A 21,634-nucleotide genomic window follows, 5' to 3' on the forward strand; every position below is an offset into this window, starting at 1 on the left:
CAGGAACATGACTTCAGGGGAGACTGCTAAAGATGTTCCAAACCATTACTTTGCCTTAAAGATTTATCTCGTTACCTTTGTAATACAAACAGGTAGGTGTACCTTGGTCTCAAGCATGACATCAAACAAGAAAACTTGAGGACAGCAAGTCTGAAAACATTTGTCAGGCAAATACTTATGTGTGATTTATAGTTCTAAATATGTATCTTCATATATATACACAGACAGTTGCATGTTTCCATGCTCCTCTTTTAAAGGTTAATTTCCTAATGTAGAGTCATACTAGGAGAAATTCAAAACTATTTTGAAACAAGTATGTCATGTTAATAGTAATGTAGTGTGTGAACACCAGTTACGCGCTGGAGAAGGTTTGATAGCATATTCATAGGCTCAATCAGTATAGAAATTACAGCTTTTTCAGGTCTGGAAGAAACACCTAAGCATTTTTGTCTAGTTAGCTATTTGAAAAACACTTTTTTTTAATTAAAAATACATATGGAAAAGGAAGTCACGGTTGCTGTCAGCACAAGCAGGCTGTCATATGTGTATCCCAGAACACTTCCTCCTGACAACAACAGTGTAGACAGTTTGTGTGTTACCCACCTGTGCTATAACCCACAGCATTCTGCCAGCCCTTGTGGGGAGGAAAAAAAGTAAAATGCCATGTGAATGAGAGAATATTAGCTGATACGCCAAAAAGTACAGTTACTCATTTGATGATCCGTTTTCCAGTCAAATCCAGTGGAAAATGATAGCTCAGATGTCTTGAGAATTACATACTTACTACATTTTCATTAAAGTATTTAAAAGCACAGTAGGAGTGTGTGCATATATATAAAAAAACGTTTTACAGGCTAGTTGTATATAATCTGTATTTAAAATTTCTCAGCTATTTAATTTCTTAGCATCTATTTTCTTAGATGGAAAAAGCGTTTTTTTTCATATTGACATCAATGTTTTGGAAATAAGATGTTGGGGATACTTCAGCACATCTAGATTATAGTTGTCTAGATTATCACTGGAACTACTTACAGAGTAAATGCTAAACACAGGAAGACTAAAGGTCTAATACACAGTATTTGTAGCTTTATCACATTTCTTTACCTTTTGCATCAACTGACAAGGCATCAGAAAAATTTCTTCCTGTCTGCAGGTGAGCCTTAAGCTGTTTGTTCAAGAGGTCAAAAGCATATCTTAAGTATGAAAGCAATGAAATAGTTTTATGGAGTGTCTTGTTTCAACAAGTGAGGAATTTTGTGCTATCCCGTCTCTAGATGACTTGATGATGGAGCATCTCATACATCACACAGAACCAAACTTCCTTCCAAGAGAGTAAGGAGTGTGTCATGACGTGCCCTGAGCTGCCTGCGGCAAATCACAGGCTCCTGAATTCCCCTTCTGAAGCTTGTGACTAAGAAATACTCGGAGGGAAAGTTGAGCAGAGTTTCTGCAGCATCTGTTTTGAGATCTGCCAGGCTGTCTCTGTTCTCCTGGGTCAAGGAGACTTGCAATGCCAGCCTGGTCAGAACCACTTTTGTGTCTCTGCTAATCGCATCTTGGAGAAAGGAGCACAAGCACATGCTCAGCGTCTTCCCTCGGAGTGATAAGCAATGGTGACAAAGAAAAAGCCTGTCAGCCTCTTCTAGGCCAGGAGCCAGGATTGCTTTGTGTCTAACCTTGCTAGGGAGAACTTCCAAAAATCCCCTTCCCAGGAGACTCACAGGGGTAGAGGTACTTTGTCCGGGAGGCTTTGTGCAAGTCTGTGCGGTGAGCAAGTTCCATGGCTGAGCAGGTAGCAGGTAACAGCAGGCTCACAGCCATGCTACAGGGAGGGCAGAAGCAGTCAGGACTGCTGTGAAACCAAGCTGGTTTCAAGCTACCTTGCCTAGTAGCAAGATGGAGAACTAAAAACATGATTCAAAGGAGCCCATTGAATGAGCATGTTCAGGGACAGTAATTTCCCAACCAGCACCACCAACACCTCTTTCTCTGTCTGCAGCAGTCTGTCGGTGTGACCCGCATGGGATTCACGTAACATACGTAACGCAAGACTGAAGCAAAGCCTCCACAAGAACCCTAGCTCTGGTTTGCATCTCATTGCTGCTAGAATAACCAAGGAACTTCTTTAAAAAACACATAGCTAAAGAAATTAATTATGCTAGGCATCAGAAGGAGCTGAAAAATAAATGCCTGTCAGGGACATGGTTGTGAAGACTTGAGGATAACAGAAACATCAGCACCATAAACTAGGTGCAAATTGGCCCTGAATACAGGGCTAACTGGCATAAAAATTTCCAAAACAGTGCAGGGCATTGAGGTGCGGAACTGTTTTCCACGGGGAGTCAGGAGAGCAAACTCCTGGTTTAAAGGTTTTTGAAAGACAGCTTGGCTGGACAGCCCTCCTCCAGCTGATCAGAATCTTTAGAGCCAGTGAAACATCCTGAGTTCACCACGGTGCAGTTACTCAACTTTTTAAAGCTCATATGTGTCTGTGAATGAAATGAAATAGTTCTGTGCAAAAATACACATGAACCCATGGAAGAAAATTGAGAGCATTATTCGGCACCACACAGAGCTTTCGGTGTCAGCATTTCCTGAGGCTGTGAGAGGCAGCACGAACCAAAGCTTGCCTCCAGAGAAACAGTGGAGAGCTTTGCTGCTGCTTCCGATGAGGCCATCATCTCACCTGGAGGTCTGTCCAACCCCCTCAGTTCCCAACAGAGACCGGCATTTCCCGCTGTCAGCCCATGTTACTCTGAATACCAGGAACAAAAATGGAATTATTTGTATCCTCCCTTTATCCAGTCCTCTTTCATTTAAATAGATCCAGGTGTGGACTCTTAACAAAATTGTGTGAAAAACAGGTAAGAAATACGTGCATAAGACAATTTCTTACATATTTTTAAGGCTGGGATTTATGTTTTTTTTAAAGCTTCTTCCTATTTAAGCAATAGCTCTGTGTAGACAAGGATCAAATCTTAGTGGCTTTACCTGGAATTGTTTCAGGTGTTACAAAATACTTAGAAATTCTTTAGTGGAAGGATTTTTTGTGAATATACAACCCTTCCCCCCAACCCACCCTTAATATGCATCCTACTTCTTTCCAAGTGGGTTTCTTCCAGCATATGAGTGGCATCTGAGGGCAGACTTGTATTTGAGAACTGTGTACAGACAAATACATTTCTTTACCTCCTTTATGCATCACCCTTTTGCTGCTCAGCCCTGCGCCCTTACTTCCCACTTTCCATCAGGCTCTCCCCCACCCCTATGATTGTCCTGTTTTTTTCTATGCAGCTTTCCTGTTATGGCCACTGGATCTGCACAAGAGAGCTCACAGCCTGTACTGTACTAAAAAGCCAATTTCATCACATACAAGGAAAGATGAATACCAAAAAAAAAAAACCAACCAACAAAAAAAACCAAAAAAAACCTGTGCAACTTGTGGAATTGCAGCATTTCCATTCACATCGTGATCTGATTTATCTGACTTGCTTGAGGGTCCATCTGTTGTGCTGAGATGTTTTCCAGCAGTAATGACTATTGTGAGCCTTTTGTAAGCTTCTTTCAATTCCCAACATATTTCTATTCTGTTTCTGCAAGTACAAACATTGATTTATAACTCCTCTTCTTTCAGCAGTGAACACTACACCCTGGGCATCAGTAATACAAATAAATACTCATAATGAGCATCTTGGGGGTCAAAGGAAAACTGTACTTTCTGAACACGTTACCCACACTGTGGATAAGGATGGCTGAAATGCTGGGAATGACCCAGAGCAAGATGACACTAAAACCCCCACAGTGTGCCCCAGCATAGTTTAGATGCCACAGGATCCAGCAGATCAAATCACCCTTCCCAGGGTGTATAACAGCTCCAGTAGTGAATTTAGCATCTTGCCTCTGTTTTCAGCTTCAGGACTTGTAGTCACTTTACATGCCACAGAAATAGTAGCCTGCCAAGTCACTAGTGTACATTGGAGGAAAAAAAACCCAAAAAACAAAAAACGTCATAAATCAGACTTTTCTCCAGCTGTTAATCATACAGTGTGGTACAGCCATTTTATCACGTTGTTCCTCAGGAGTGTCCCTGTACACACCACAGAGTTACAAGTGCAAGCCAAACAATAAACTCAAACAATAAACTACAGTACATAAACAAACCTCATATCTCTACACAATAACTTTCTATCATAGGTAAAACCAGACATCTTCATCCTTGCAATGAAACCTAACCACTTCTAGCGAAAGAAAAGAAAAAAGAACCTGAGAAAACAACATGTTTCGTATCACAGAGCAGTGTGAAAGAAACATTGGGCCTGGAAAATTTTTTTTTTTTTTTTTGCAACTAAGAGCACTTCGATAGTTTAGGCACATAGGATATACCTATATAAAAGGAATTTGCCTTTTATATCTCATATTCCCGAAGGTGGAAAGAGCATGGTTATTCCAGGACTGGGCAGCAGACTGTCTACCAAATACCAGATAGAGCTATCAGCATTAAAAACAACTTTTTCCTCCCTCTTAACATTAACTGATAAGTTTTTGGCTTATATTTAGGTTAGCAGGCAGAGCTTTTTGGAAAGGTATCAATATTGTATTGTCATCATTAGAAAATATAACTTTTTAGCAATATTTCAAACACATTCATGATGAGTTCGAGCAGATCAGTAACCATTTGAGTATTTTATTCACCTTTTTTTTTTTCTCTAAAATGGCATATGAATTTTACATTTGAATTAATGTGTAAACTCTGAGACCATTAATTCAAACATCCTTGCTGCAATTAGCTTTTTTCTGCTATGGATCAGTTTCAGTATTTTCTATTTGAAGTAGAAAGCAGGAGTAAATCTGCCCAATTAAAGTCAAATCCCAGCCAAAACAAAGATCTGTAAGAAATGCAGATGCTAGGCAAAACCAGTTTTCTTTTTTGTGCTGTCCACACTCCAAAGCACTTCTCAATGATCCCCTATAACCTTGCTCTTCCTTAGCTTACTCAGCTTGAGACAGCCCTCAGGTGATCAGTTTGTGCTGAAGCTTGCACAGGGCTCATCACCTCTGTGTCTGAGATAACTGGGAAGCGTTAACATCCCACTTTTAAAAGTACTAACTTCATTTTTTGAAGGAAGCTCAGAGTATAGCCTATGATTTAATGTCACCAACCCCCTTTAAAGTTTCCAAGCATTGGTGAGCTGACTTGATAGGTGGGTAGTTTGTGCCACTCCAAGTCCCCAGCTGGTAGTGAACTATTGAAACTATTGAAATAAACACAGCAAGTTTACAAATCTGTGTTGTTTTGGTTATGTTGATTGCTCTCTCCTCTGACAGGTATTACCTGAAGTCTTCGTGGTCTAATTAGTATCTGAGTGTGCCTTCACTGATCATCTCCTAGAAAGCATTAAGTATTTGGGAGTGGTTTATTAGGACCCCTCCTGTTACCTTCATTTAAGCGGATCAGTGGAAACATATGCTGCATGTTCTATTTCACGATTTTTATTCCCGAATTAAAAGGAAACACTGCAGTGTATACAATGGCATGGGTTTGCTGCATCAGATTTATTGCAGATGTCTGAATGCTAATTAAGGTAATGGGTATTCAGACCATCATCTGTGCTCCTGAATATAAGCTTCCCAATATCCAGAGCAGCACCAGGCTTACATCTGCCATAGGCAGGTTTACTATTTCTTGTCCTATTAACTGCACTATATGCTTCACTATATATCTTCATGATCCACAGACCCAATAGAAAATTCTTTTCCACTTTAACTAGAGTTTTGCTCTGTCAGCACTGACAAGAAGGGAAATAGTTTCAGGTTCATTTATCTAGAATTAACTTCAGGCTGTCAGATAAATACACCCTCTAGACTATCTTTTATTTCCTAGTTGAGCCCTGGAGGAGTCAGTAAAACATAGTAACGTTTGCTTCATGGTTGTGGGCTATTTGGCCAAGAGGCCAGGAGGGATATTATTTCAGTGCTATGGCTTATCACACAAAAGTATTTAACAGGTTTTTCCACAATATAGCACTTCCCATCCATTTCATGGCAAGCAGAGAGAATAGCCCCTGATGGATGATTGCCTTCCTCCTTTCCTCTTGCACGCTCACCCTCCACCTGCAAGGGCAGCAGCAATGCGAACAAATCAGGCCTGTTTTAGGAAAACACCCCTTACCAGCTGCTCTCCAGGTCACTGTGATAGCACCCAGATGGGCCGGGAAAGGTCCACAGCAAAAACCTTCTATTAGCACCAGAAAAAGTAGCAGCTTGATAGCCTTTGTCCTTCCTGAAAAGACCTCTCGTGTCCCAGGATCTCAAGCAGTAACTGAGCAGCATGTACAGCACCCCACTACCAAAATGATGGGTTTCGGTGCTTTTTTTTTTTTTTTTAATTATAATAATTAGTTTTCACACTTGCCTTCCTCCTGGGCAGGTCCCTTCACCATTCCCTGGGGGTTGGGTGCTCCATGCTGCTGGCAACCACTAGAGGATGCACTCGGGTGGCAGCAAGTCAGGTTGGCTTGGGTCAGGGCAAAGCCCCCCAGTCCCTCTCCTGGGGCTGCTCTTTCTCACCTTCAGTGTTAACACCCAAGCTCTCACACACCTGCAGAATAATTTTGCGTTGCTTTAGGTTGCCTGGGGCTGATTTTGCGTTTCTGCAGCAGGTGGTGAGCCAGTGCAGGACATTCCCAATAGCTCTGAACATCTGCAGGGCGAGAGGGGTGAGCAGAAGGTGATATTTCAAAGTGAGTAAAACTCCTAAAGCACTAAGAAGAGCAAAAACCCAGCATCCGTGCTTGGCTGAAATGGCTGTGGGGCATAAGGAGGAAGGCCTCTGCCGAAGGAGGGACAGCACCCATCCTTTTCTGCCCGCTACAGTGTGAAAGCAGAGCCAGGCTGCAGGTCCCTCAGCAGACCCCCAGGACTCCGGGGGTGCCACCCTTGCACTGGCTAGTGACAACAGCCCGAGGGTCCCTCCCCAACTGTTGGGCCAAATTCCTCCCCGGTGTAAGCTCCCGGGTCAGCTTGGGCAGCCCTTCTCCCCTCCCTGGCCCAGTGATTATCCAGTAAGCTGCTCATGTCAGCTCACTTTTTATAAAAGCATCTCTAGATTTCAGCCATGGGTTTATTTATTGAGTTTCTCTGAACTTTTCCTTTCTCCTTCCCTCCTGCCAAGGCCAAGAGATGGTACAAGCCCTGGAAGTAAATAGAAAATACCAAGCTTAGTTTTTTTAGGTCACTGTAAACCACACACTTATCTGCTTCCAGAACACATAAGCCACAGAATGGCATCCCAGGTCAACACAGAAGGATAATGACTAGAAAGGTGGGTTTGGCTGTACATATGAATAAATCAGGGTCTTGTAGGGGGAAGTATATTTCAGTATTCAAGCAGCCTTTTTTAATCTTGGAGCCCTCTTCCTTTTTCCTCAAAGGAGCCATATTCTTCTGGCAACAAATATCTTTTTATCTCTCTGGGATTTCATATTCTGCCCGGCAGCCTATCGCAAGAAAGCACAAATCTACTAAACAGTAAAATGAGGGATTATTTCCACTCATCTCTTGACAGACATTTCTTCAAATTGGATCAAATGATTAAAGGTATTAGAATGACGTCATGCAGATCCAGATCAAACCATTCGAAACCTTGAGTCTGTTTCTCCTTTGCTTGGAAAGAACCACCAGAAATAGTTGTAGATGCTAATTGCCCATTATTCTCATTAATGTGAAATTGTTAATTGGGATATTTGAATATTTTACTTGCTTGAATACTAACTGGGGAAGCTCAAGATGGAAGGACCGTGCAGTGGCTTGCTTTCAGCCGTGCCGTTCGGGGTCTCTGCCAACGCCTGAATGGTTTTTCCTCAAGTCACTTGCACCGAGAAGAGGGGTAGAGGCTGCAAAATCTTCCGGCATCTCACATTACGAAGATGGCACTGCTGAAAATCAAATTCAGTCAGAAGAAACGAGTAAAACTAGCACAGGGACTATGGCTCATGAACTGGCTTTCAGTGTTTGCTGGAATCCTTGTTTTTAGCATGGGTTTGTTCCTCAAAGTTGAACTCCGGAAGCGAAGCGAAGTGATGGACAATTCTGAAAGCCACTTTGTGCCCAATTCTTTGATATTGATGGGTATATTATCCTGCGCCTTCAATGGTTTTGCTGGCAAAATTTGTTATGATTCTCTGGATCCCGCTAAATTTGCCAAGTGGAAGCCTTTGCTGAAACCTTACCTGGCACTGTGTTTCCTCTTTAACATTCTCATTTTCTTCGTTGCTCTGATTTGCTTTCTCATGCGGGGCAATCTGGAGAGCACACTGGCTCAAGGGCTCAAGAACAGCATGAAGTTCTACCGGGACACAGACACCCCCGGAAGATGCTTCATGAAGAAGACCATTGACATGCTCCAAATTGAGTTCAAATGCTGTGGGAACAATGGCTTCAAAGATTGGTTCGAAATTCAATGGATCAGCAACAGATATCTGGACTTCAGCTCCAAGGAAGTGAAAGAGTAAGTGACTTAGTGGGGTTTGTATCGTGTAGTATCATTATTTCGATTGGTATTATACTAAAGAAATGTACATCACAACAGGCACCGACTGGAGAGGGTTTTGTATAAGATGTTTTTTTTCTCTACTCTTGATTAGTAAGCATCCCAAATGATCGGCTAGATTGCTTCCTCCCCTGACAAATTATTGTTATCCAGAACATAAAACCTAAAGCACCAAAGTACAATTCTCACTCAGTGCAACGTAAACAGACTTAAAATAATATTTTTTACTGTCTTTTACCTCCTTATAAACCCATTATGTTGAGCCACACATGCCTATTCCCAAAATTAACAGGTAAGTATCAGGACATCACTATTCCTAAAGCAGATTTCAATGCAAGTTATTAAGTTCCTAAAAAAGACTTGCTTGGATATATACTGTTCATACCAGTTTTAAAACTCCACTTTAGATACTGGCAATTAATTAGTCTAACGGAAACAAATAGAAATAGTAATGTTTTACTAATAACTCATGTTAGTTATGTGTTAGTTAGTGTTTCAAACCCTTAAGATTTAGAATTGTATTTTTATATTCCCTCAATGGATTGCTTCAGTGCTCTGACAATATTGAGCATCAACACCTATTGACGTTCCTAGCTTCACATAGTGTCCCTTGTAGCCAAATGCATTTTAAATCCTCTCCTGTATAAAAACATGTTCATATATACTTGTACCTAATGTTTTTAAACCTCACATGAGAACAGTACTGATTCCAACTCTACAAAGCAGAGCAGATTGTTGACCAGAAACACCTTAATGTCTCTGATGTCAGTGCCCAAAGAAGCAGTAATCCCAAAATCAGGTTAGGTGCAGGAAGCGCAAGTAAAAAATAAACATGAGAACAAATGAACTTTTGAAATTAAAAAAATTAGCATTGAGCATAAATATCTACAACCTTTTAAAAAATTAAGTACCAGGGGAAGATATAATTACTCAGAGTTCTTTGGGAACATCACTCGTTAACGTTCATACTGTGTGGTTGCACAAAAGGTCTTGTAAACTGGAAGCAATCTGCCTTTTAAATATACTGCCTATGTTAAAAATGTCTGAAGTAATTTTGCAAAAAGCTTTGTGTATCTCTTGGGATCCCTGCTTGGCTGTGTAAATGGTATTTCACTTGTGTCTCTCTCCACATATTGTTTTTACTTGTTGGGTGATCTGGTGGTTTTTGCAATTTTGAACTAGGACTTTATAGTGAAAACTGTTACAAGCTTAACCTATTGCACTGCAGGGTTATGACAAATATATTCGCTATTTAATAAGGGAGTATTTGCATTATGAAGGTATGCCCATGGGTATAAATAACTACTTGAAAACATAATAGGTTCACCTTGCCAGCATTATATGGAGATTTGAGAGCTGTAACTTAATCCAGCAGCAGTGGAAGGGCAAAGCACAGAGGGAAAACAAGGTTATGTTGTCCTTAATAAATGATGTCTTGTCTGGGGCTGAGACTCAGGGCAATTTCTTTGTACAACTGAGGCAGGAAATAGGGCATTAAAAATCCACAAATGGACGTTAATGAGTGAATTCAAGGTTTGAACTACACGGTGGTGCACAATCTCTGCTCACATTCCCGGTGGGATATTTGGGCCCCTTTGAAGTCAATAGCAAAGTTCGCCTTAATTCCAGGGAAGGTGGGAGTCTGTCCCCTGCAATGCGATTTTTATATTTTTTGTAGAGTGAAGGCCCGATCCAGCCTCTCTGAAACTGGTGGAGCATTTACACATCAATAGGAATTAGACCCGACTCAGAGCACACTCTACATCTAGAGATAAAATCTCAACTTTACGTTTAGATATATTTAGGTCATGACTGCAAAGTGGAATTTTACTTCACCAGGCTGTTGCAATCACCTCTCTCTCTATGACACAACTTTAAAATATCAATATAGAAAGCTACAAGCGACTCTCAGATTTTTTTCACCTTTCTAGACCACTGGAGCTCTCCATTCTGTCATTTTCTAAGCAAAATGGCATCTATCAGAATTGCAGTCCTCTTATTACAGTCTTTTTTTGCAGTGTCAGTGGAAATATTTCCCTTCTAAATATCTCTCATCTAAACATCTCATAAGGCACCACACTAAATGGCTGTTTATGGAGAACAGCCACAATCTCAAATGAACAATAGTTTGGGAGCTTCAGAAATTCAGACATTATTCAACATCCCATTGCTGAAGCACATTTCATGTTTTAAACACTGGCTACATTCCCAATCCAAGAATAAATGCATAATCTCTTCCTGGAGCTATTATCATCAAAAAGAATCTGTTGGGTTTGATGTATCAATGGTCTAGATGGATACGGTGGGTCCTAAGACCGTTGTGGGTCCTTTTCCAAGCTCAGGTCACCTCCAACACCTCCCTTCCACCCTAACTATGCTGTGATCACTCTTTTCTGGCTACCCCTCCTGAAATTTCTCTCTGCCATTTAGTTTTTTAAAAAATTAATTTATTTGAAGAAGTGACCCAAGAGGGTGCATTTCCATCATGAAGAGTTAATTATAGACTCAGTGTAGCCTTGACATGGAAAAAGATTTCAAATAAAAACACCTGGGACAAATGCCACTATATGAACAGGGGACACAGAGAAATGGCCAGGAGGTGTGGTGGAAAATCCGCGTTGACTTTGCTTTCCTTTCTTGTGCAAAATTGCTTCAGTATATTTTTATATGTGCGTGTGTGTATTCACACTTCCTTCTTTCCTTGCCCATAGTCGGATCAAAAGCAACGTGGACGGAAGGTACTTGGTGGATGGTGTCCCTTTCAGCTGTTGCAACCCCAGCTCCCCAAGACCCTGCATCCAGTACCAGGTCACCAACAACTCAGCTCACTACAGCTACGACTACCAAACGGAGGAGCTCAACCTCTGGCGCCGCGGCTGCCGGGAAGCCCTCCTGCACTACTATAGCAGCATGATGACCTCCATGGGCGCCGTTGTCCTTCTCGTCTGGCTTTTTGAGGTAACCCTGTCCCTTCAGCCATGCTTTGTTGAAACGCCAGCTCTAGAGGAGCAGAGCATTTTTCAGCATGGACTTTCAAGTTAAAGATCAGATCTGTTTAAAATAAATCATCTGCCACCATTCTTTGGCTGAGAAAACATCTAATAGTGAACATCTGTGTAAGGCCTGAAAGGTCCCAGGCTGGAGACACAGCTGGGAAGCATGGGGTGGGTGTTAGGTTACAGTCTCCCCCTTCAGAGCAAGGGGCCAGAGCCTCAAGTATCCCACAGCAAGAGGGAAAAAGGGACTGATTTTCTGCCAAATGCGGGGTGCTGGGAAGAGAAGAGCATGTGAGGGCTCAGCTGTCCAGATGCATTAATTTCACGTGTGTCACCATTAGTGGAGAATGAAAAGTACACACAGCGGTGTATTGGAAAGAGGTGGCAGTAATTTGTGGGACAGAAAGTGCAATTAAGGGATTTATGTGCTGATGAGAGTAAGACCTAGAGCCATGCAGTGTCCAGCTTCAGAGCAACATTTGGTTTAAGGTCCATCATCAGCTCCACCAATGTTTTAAGGTCACAAGAAGTGGCTTAGGTGAAGCAGATAGATTTATTTTATTCTGCTTCCCAAAATGACCATGCATATGCAAACAGGTGCCGATACTGCCCAGTGCAGATGTTTGTGGAGACCACAGTCCATCATAGCATTTTAGCTTTGCTGCTAAAATACTATTCATTCAATGTGAGCAAAACATGTCCTTCTGCCTCTGGGAGATGGCCAGTTTTCAAGCAGGGGTGTTTAATCAATACTAATAAGCAGGGAGCATGGGCTGGCAGTGGCACAAAGGCTGGCACATGAGGTGCTGGATGCAGAGGTAGGGCAGGACCGAATGGGAAACGAGGAGGGTGAAGCTCCCTGTGTGACCCTTTCTAACCCTTGAAATGGCTGCTGCAAATGGCATTGCCTATTTTAAATGATTTGGCTGGCTTTTCAAAAATTTAGATAAATGCAAATTTTAAAAGATGCATTATATTTTGATACAAGCACTGACCTACACCCTTCCAGGAAAGAAGATGCTTTTTAGAAAATAAACAGCTACCCAAGTAATCTGTGAACCGAAAAAAAAAAAACCTAAAGTTATTTCATGTGTGTTATTTTAAAAATAACCACTCTGCAGGGCTGAGAAATGTACTACCTCCCCATAGCACTGTTATTCTGGTAAGAAAAGAAAGAGAAGCTCATGTCTCAGCCCAGATTCAAATAAAGAGTTTTTGAAGAGATGGTAATTTCAGCTGTATACGAAAATCAGAAGGAAATTCAGAAAGTCGGAGGAAAAATGTGCAGAGATACTAATGCCAGCTGCAACAAATCATCTAGGAACCTGTAACACCTCTGCTGACTTGCAGGAGATTAATGACAGTAATACGCTAACATTAATAGCAGCTATAGAAATGCAGTATTTTACTTCTAACTCTTCAAAGTACACCCAGGTACTTTTTCCGATTTGTGATGTAATGAGAAATACAATCTTCTCTTTTTTCTTCATCTTTCTCAAAATATAAGGTGAGATTTTTTTCAGGCAATCAGAAGACTCTTGGGGCAGAGCTTTAAGGAAATATCACAGTCCTGGGTTATAATAATTGGCCCTCCTGCATATTTATGACTTGCCTGATATTCTATCATAAAGGGTCCAGATTTGAGTCTCAGACTCTCTCTGCTTTTAAGGCAAAGCAGGAAGCGGACAATAATTTAGTCCCCCTTGAAATATAACTACTTTCTTTAAATTACAGTCAGGTAGGAAACAATTTTATACTGAGTAGGAGAATAGCAGAAGTCCCAACTCCTGGCCAAGGTAAGATGTCAGTCTGACCAGGGTGGGACCCAGCAGTCAGTTAACATGCTGGCTCTGTGCTTCTCATCTTCCCTTTGACTAGCTTGATGAGAAATTACAGAAAAGTACAAAAGCAAAGGAGTGTCCTGGTTTGCTTTGCACCTGGAGCCACTGTGAACTCGGCCACAGCGTCTCCCTAGCAAAACCCTTCTTGGGGGCTGACAGAGGACTCTTCCAGCTGGGTGGGTATTACTGAGGTGTGGGAAGGGGGACAGAGCATGGAGGAAAATGCTAATTGCTGTTGTTACCTTGAGCTGTAGAAAAACGTAATGTGCTAAATGGTTGTAGGGACCTCAGGGAAGGACGTTTAGGTTTAGTGTTTCTGTATTAGGTGCAAGGAAAAATGAACCTATTCTGACATATCAAAACTTCTATTTGAAAAAAAAAGTAGCATGTCATATTTTCTGGAAATGTATCATTATCCACATACTGCTTTTACTAGCAAAAGCTATAGGCTTCCCATGAATGACAACCAGTCATGAGGGTGAAAAAACATCACGCCCTGCTCTAGCTCAGCTGCCTCAGACTAAACCCTAGCAAACATATGGGCTTCTCTGCAGAAGGCCAAGGAGAGCAAGCAGAGCTGTCTTCTTGACCTGCCTCAACCAGCAAAGAGGAAATGGGGGGTTCGAGGTTGACCTGAATAAAGCATTTCAAAAGGAAGGGAGAGCAGTAGCTGGTTCCTGAGATGCTCCAGGTCCTTCACCTGTATAAACACATGGCTCTTGATAGGTCACAGGCACGGCAATGGCTGATACCCTGAGATTCATCTCGTGTGGTGCCACTGAGGGAGCCCAGCACTGAGCTCCAGGAGGTAGGAACCCAGGAGAGCGATCAAACATGAGCAGGAAGTGCATTGCACATCATGTGCTGGAGAGTAAACTCCGATGCACTGAATACTAGGAGTGAACTCCTGATAATCTTCAAAACCAGCCCATAGGCAGCAGGGACTGTCCAGAAGGACAGTTTGCTCTGCTGGCATAGATCGAGGGGCTGAGCATGCTGTGGTGCAGAAGGATGCACCAGCCCCACCTGCCCATACCCAGCCCTGGAGAAACACTGCAGCCTTGTTTTTCCTGCCACTTTAAAGTCGCTATAAAATGACAAGGGTTTTCATAACAGTTTGTCTATTGGCTAGGGGACATCATCAATCAGCGAGACTGGGCTAGCTGTGAGACCTTGATACCCAAGCCTTCTCTGCTAGGTTGTGATTAAGCACAAGTCTACAACTCAAAGTCAGAAACTGGTTGAGGTTGGGAGGGAGTCTGGAGGCCATCTTGTCCACAACAACCTGCTCAAGCAGGGCCACTTGGAGCTGGTTTCCCAGGACCACATCTAAGACAGCTTTTGAATATCTCCAAGGATGGAGACTCCAACACTTTTCTGGGCAACATGTGCCAGTGCTCAGTCAGCCTCACAGTGAAAAAGTGTTTCCTGATGTTCAAACAGAAGTTCCTGCATTTCAATTTGTGCTCATGGATACCATTCACCACCTTTGCCACAAGCTGGCTCGTGTTCAACTTAGTGTCCACGAGGACCCTAATGCCCTTTACTGCCAAGCTGCTTTCAGCCAGTCACCCCCAGCATATAATGGTGCATGGGGTTGTTCCTTTCCTGGTGCAGGACTTCACCAAAACTGATGGCCCAAGGCTCTATGCTATCATATAGGAAGATAGAATAATTTACCAAATAGTAAAATTCTTTAAGGACCAAGGTGTTGCAAGTTAAACAGAATATGGGTATGGATATTCTTTGAATATGGAAGTATTTGATCAAACTTGCTTGTTTGACCAATGTTTTTCCCTTTCTGGTCTTGAGTGAAGACAGAGAAACATGAACATCTGAAAATTCTGGGACTAACCAATGGTAGCTTTAGTCTTCCAAGAGTTTGGAGACACTGATCATACACAGGCAGGATGACCACAGTAGACAGACTAATGAATGGTCCACAGCAGCACATGCTTGAGCAGTTCCATGAGTCCAAAAGCCAGATGTGAATTTTTCCATCAGCCATGCTATGTGGCTGAATCCTAACTTCAGATCTGCCCAGCTACACAACGCCGTAATCCTACATGACAGTTTACAAGCTTCCTCCATCTCCAGTTCAAAAACCTCAACAGAGAGCAGCACCTTGCAGGTCCAGGGCAGCTCTCCATGGGCCTCAGCTGTGCCACGGGATAAGCAACACACAGGGATGCTGACCTCTTTAGCCATTAGGGTTCAGGAACACCAAAGGTAACCACTTCCTTGGCAATTTGGGTAGGATAACAGAGGTATTTTACTTCCCTTACAGAACAAATCCTATGAGGTTGCTAACAACAATAAGTGGTCTCAATCTTAGCTTTACCTAGCACATGAAAGGCCAAACTAGTCTCACTGCTGCCCCATCCTGACCACCTGCTCTACCACCTCATCAAGCTGTCTCTTTTTGGCATTGTCTTTTCTTTCTTTCTCTACTTCACAGATGAATCACTTTCCTTCATAAACACCACAATGGTGGAACTCAGATTGTTCTGCATGGTGTTAGAAAGCAGGAGACTAGCTAAAACCATTATTTCTCTATGGAGGCACATTTGGGGTGTTACATCAGCGTAATGCAGTAGAAAAAGTCTAATTGAGGGTTGCTGGGCCTGACAGAAATAGAAATTTGTTTTAGATGGAACCAGTAGGAGATACAGATCACCTGCTGCCTTGATTTCCCTATTTGCACATATCTATATAAAAACAAAACCAAAAGTTGAAATAGACAAGCTGATGGCTTAAATCCTAATATGGCTCAGTTCCGCACACTCATGAATATTTCCTTGATCAGATTAATATACTTGTGAAACATATTAAGGTCAATGTAAAGCAAAAATATTTAGAGTTAAAACTGAGTGGTGGCAGAGGATGTTGTGGCACATACAGCTTTATGGACATCTAGTGCACAGGAGAAAAAGTTTCATTAAAATCTCCCAGAAGGTGCCGCCCCTGTGATGGGGTACATGGAAAGGCACCTTGTGCACATGGCCACACAAAGCTGCTGTGCTTCCTTCATCACGTGCATCCTTCATCAGTTGATGCGTCCACTCATTGCTTATCAACTGTCACGCTTCCTGTGGTGCTCACTGATTTCAGACCTCCACCCTCTCCTTCCCTACTCGTGAAGGGACATTTTCCTCCCACCAGCTCCCCCTCACCTCTCCTGGCCACCTCAAAGCGGGAAGGCTGCTCAGGATCTCCTCTCCTGTGGAGGATTCTCACAGCCCTTAAGCTGTATCTGTTTGGTGCCTTTGGCATTTTATTCACATCACCAGCCCAGGCTGCTGATAACAGAGGACAATGAAGATGCAGACAAAGGTATAAAGGTTTGCCTGCCACTCTGTCTTTTCCATTGCATGGCACAGATGTCCGTGACAGTTGGCTTGCGTCTTCTGCACACCTCTCTGGAAAGCATTCCAAATCCCGAAGACCCTGAATGCGAAAGCGAAGGGTGGATCCTGGAGAACAGCCTGAAGGACACTTTGAAGTATGCGCTGGAGAATTTGAAAAAGATTGGTAAGTTCAATCAGGTGGAAGCAGACGCCGAAGGGGCCGAAGGAGGGGAAGCTGGGAAGACGCCAGCTGTCACAACGGTCAGTTGAGCTTCTAATTGGTGTGGACTTTTTATCAGAGAGGAATTTAAAAAAACTGAGAATTGTGAATATCTGTTTTAAAAGCTATGTATCAACCATCAGAACACACATATCTATGCTTTTTTTTTTTTTTGTGTATGGGAGTATACAACATAGTGCACCTTGGGATAATACATTTATCCACAATGTCAGTACACCATATTAATATCTTCTTGGGGAAATGACCCCTCTAGGACTTGCAATATTCATGTGTACCCTTATCAGGGACAGTTAGTTTAAAAAAATAAAATAAAATTGCTGGCATCACACAGTGAGCCATTCCATCTTATTTTGAAATTAAAAGTGAAATTTGAAAAGTTAATATTTTTTGCTCACGTTGCTTTATCAGCATGCTTTATGTACTTCAACTTTAGAAGGCAAACAGATTGGTTTTCTGGGGAGTAACATCTTAGAACTCAAAGGAAGAAGTATTTCCAGAATTGTATATAACTTAGTATACAGTTATTTTGACAAACCTCTCATATAATGTCATTTTTGTTAACGTGTTAAGCAATGGTATTTTCTGCTCTACTCTTAAGATGTACATAGAACAAAATGTAAACTTATGCTGAGAATTTATGTACTAAGCAAAAAATGTAATTTAATGAAACAGCACAAGTATCATGAAAACAACATTAAGGTAAGATTTATGGGTTTTGTTTCTCAGGGTTTTTTTTCAGCCTGTATATCTTGAATTAGTATGTTGTAGACTTATGCTTCACCTTGTATTTAAACAAGCAGAAGCTTAGAAAATTCCACTTGTAGTAGGTGGAATCGATGCTATGAGCATGTGGCAGCTACAGTTATTCTGAACATTTAAAAAAGTATGTAATCTCATAGCTTGCTCCACAATATTCATGCCCAATTATTTTTAAAACAAGAAAAAAAAAAAAAAAAAAAGGCTACTTAGAACTAACACTTTAAATATTTTCCAGCATCCTAGCAAATGGATACCATTCATCTGCAAGTACATCAAGCCTCGAACTTTGAGGCCAGGGAAAAGAAAGTTTAAATCAGCCCCCGGTGTGCAAATTTTACAAGCTTTATTTTTCATTATCAGTGATAGGGTACCCTTCATTATACCTTTTAAGTCAAAGGGAAGGCAAATTTTGCATATGCTGCATTTCTCCAAACATATTGTCATAGCTGGGGGACCCTTCCTCATATACAAAGTTGGAATAAGTCATGGAAAGAGTTTGCTGTGGTGTGTGGCCTCTAGTAAGGAAACAGAGCATCATGCAGCTGCTAGATAATTTCAGCTAAAGGGCAATAAACTTGGGAGCAAGCCCCAACCTCCTGCAAAAACAATTGCAGACATCTCAGTCCCTCAGCTACAAGCCAGGCACCACTCTTTTTTTTTTTTTTTTTTTTTTTTTTACCACCCCGGCTGGGCAAAAGCTCTACTCTGCAGTGTAGCTGGGAGAGTTTTCTCAGCAGGTCCCTTCCACCTTCCAGTCTTCAAACGAAGCCATGTCTGCAGCTGCCTAATCATAGCGCAGCGCGTTAGTTTTCATTCTTCATCACTTGTGCACTTGCCCCAGCAGCACTCAGCTCCTCCAGCTTTTGTTCAAACTCCTTCTAGGATGGACAGACCGGTTGACAGCAGGAGAGGTAGGAACATGTCCATACATCAAGCCATAGTCTGCATCTCAATGGCCAGGCTGTTTCAGGCCATCTGCCCCTAAGGTTTGATTTTGACAGGTATTTGTGGCAACCTTTCACTTTTTCAAAGCTGGTCAAAGCTTTTAACTTCAGTTACAGTAATTAATTAAGAGGTCAACCCTCTTCTTTTGTGCACAAGACTGACTAGAACAAGGGCACTAACATAAAAGCCAACTTGCTACTCACCACAGCCTATCATCTATTGCTTTACTGAGGGATACTCTGCATGGCAGAACTGTACAAACCGAACCAACTCCTTTCTTCTCAGTAAGAGATTGCTACAACTGGCTGCTCCTCTCAGTTGGTCCATTAGAGAACAGGATTGTGGATGGAGCATGATGTGGCCACATATATCAGAGAAGAGCTTTTCAGAGGAGTCACATATGGATAGGAGCTGCATTACAAGGATTAATTACAGTTTTTCCTTGTGAGGCTTCAGTGTGCTGTGATTTATACCAGTTACGTGATGACATCTGATTTTTCAAAGAGATCTAGATTTATTGCTGCCCTAGAAATCTGGTTTAGGCCATTGATTTAGAGATGACTCTCCAATTATTTGTGGCCTCTATTTTTTTTTTTTTCCCCAGTCTATTGCTAGAGAGACATAACAAATTGTCAAATTACTCTTTCAACGCCACATTGGAGAAACGAGTTCCCAGAGCAAGAGTCTCATGGTATTAGGCAGGTAGAGACACCATCTGAGACAGGTTTATGAAGAATAGTACTGGAATCAGGGCTTCATAAACATAAGAACAAGTAGTGTATATGCTAATACTGTCTAAAATAAAGCCTCCTGGTTAATGAAAATCTTTGTAACATCTCATAATTACTACAAGATTGTAATATGACTGCTTTGTAAAATATTATCTGTAATATACCATTCATCCAATCTTACATACACTTTCTTGTGACTTCATAAATGCTGTTCTAGATAAAGCTATCTCTGCTGCCTGCAAATGTAAATTTAGGTATTAAAAATTCTATTGCAAGTAAAGAACTCTTTAAAGAAAATGTTTAAATATATACAATTTAATACAGATTTCTTTGATTTGCGTTACTGCTGACTTCACTTCTGAATTCATTTTTTTGGACCCGCTTTATGTGTTTCAGGTGGGGCTCTTCCCCCACTCTATATAATGCTCTGAGAGACAGCAAACCTTCCTCTTCTCATATGCCCAGCTAAGCTCAGGATGAGCAAGCAGACCCTTAAATCACTTGCCTCTTACTAGAAACAGAATCTGCTGGAACGTTTTAGTAGTATCGTCTTGTGGTACATAGGAATTAAAACATCTTCACAGGCCTTAATTTCTAGACATACTCAACAAGTGAAACCACCGTTATCCTCACGACCTTTGTCAATCAGCTAAACTGGGTTTATAACCTCATTTTTCCCCCCATTTAAATCTAACTTGCAACACACATTCAAAATAAAGCATTGTTGTTATTTTAAATTTAAGTCTAAAGCTTGTGTAGTCAAATCTGCTTGCAGCAATCCAACAACTTCCAGAGCCATGCCCTGATTTTCAAACTAACAAACTTCAGGAGGATGTGAGCTTTCATACAAACCAGGCCACTTCTTTTTAGGTACCTTCATATGGATTACCGGCTTAAATCCAAGTACCCAGATCTGAAAGCCAGACCAAGGCCTTGAAGCGTCACCTTTTAAGAATTTTTTTTTTTTTTAAAGGATGAGAAGTGCACTATTTTACTGGTGACATTTATCTGAAGGTACACAGAACACAATAAAGTGCTTTAAAGGAGAAAATATAAACAGCTTCCTTAAAGCTATTAATTCCTAAGTAACCTTAATACAATTGATAAGATTAGCCTCTATGCATTACATGAGCTGGGACATTTTATAATACCAGACAAATGCATCCGTGCAGCTTAGCAAAGAGCATGGGAATGCTATATCGAGCTTGTAAGCACTGAACAGTTCCTAGCTAACGGCCAGGGAAGATTTTTCAAGGCTGATATAAAGAAAAGGAATCCCAGCAAAACAGTTAACTACTTCCACCTGACTTGTTTTGTAAAAAAATCCCATTGCTCTTACCTTAATCAAGGTAAAACGGGGACAGATCACAAATGCTTATTTAAAAAAAAAAAATTTTTTAAAAAAAGCAAGCATTATTAGAGATTAGTTAATTAAGAGATAAAGCCAGAAAAATAGAATGGTGCCATGTGACAACAGCCCCCTGCAGGGAGACAAAGGCTTAGGCGTATTTATTTCTGGTAACAGCAATGCAGCTATCTCAAACCTGAAGTAATTCGTGTATGAAACTTGGTTGTTTTTTAAATTATATCATACTTACAATGTTCAGTGACTGACTGAAACACCAAAGTAGTAAAATATCTCTCTCAAAGCACCTGCATTTGAAGGTCCCATGTCACTTCACAGGCCTTTCTGAATTTTAATCCAACACACATTTGTGAGGTGGGAAAGCTGGAAGAAACCCTGGCCTGGAGCTCAGCTTTGTGGGCTCTCCATCACATGCACAACCTCTGCAGCACCTTCCCTGTGGAATGCACCCTCGTTTTGCAGTTTCCCCCTCACTCACAGTGCAGAGGAAGAGCTGAGCAGGGCTCCCACCTTCCATCCCATCAGCCCCTTCCAAAGCAACACACAAAGAACAATCTTGCCTGATTAACCTGTTTCTACTAAAAAGAAGGATAGTCCATAAACATGAGTCAACTATTAAGTTCATTATGAGGTGCATTTCTAGTTTGTTCTCAAAGCCTATTTCTCCAGAGCGAAGGGTAGTTGCAGCAATCAGATGTACTAGGCAAACTCAGCAAAACAAGGACCAAAGGGCAGGTCTGCAGCCTGTTGTCTGATTGAAGGCACACCACTTCACTAGGCAACCGCGCCTCCACACATTTTACATCATGTTCCCAGGCAAAACCGGGTCAAGCAGCACAAATCAGAAATGGGGAGACTTG

General features: G+C 41.6%; 1 protein-coding gene across 1 annotated transcript; it reads left to right on the top strand.

Moving 5' to 3' along the window:
- The first annotated feature begins 7,627 nt into the window (after positions 1 to 7,627).
- Positions 7,628 to 19,752, top strand: PRPH2 (peripherin 2). The gene is made up of 3 exons (XM_074897132.1): positions 7,628 to 8,506; positions 11,260 to 11,506; positions 16,766 to 19,752. Exons 1-3 carry the CDS (start codon positions 7,926 to 7,928, stop codon positions 17,000 to 17,002), a joined length of 1,065 nt encoding a protein of 354 aa, XP_074753233.1. The 5' UTR covers positions 7,628 to 7,925; the 3' UTR covers positions 17,003 to 19,752.
- The last annotated feature ends 1,882 nt before the right edge of the window (positions 19,753 to 21,634 follow it).

Source organism: Athene noctua, chromosome 1 (assembly GCF_965140245.1).
Source record: "Athene noctua chromosome 1, bAthNoc1.hap1.1, whole genome shotgun sequence".
In the NCBI taxonomy this organism is placed as follows: Eukaryota; Metazoa; Chordata; class Aves; order Strigiformes; family Strigidae; genus Athene; species Athene noctua.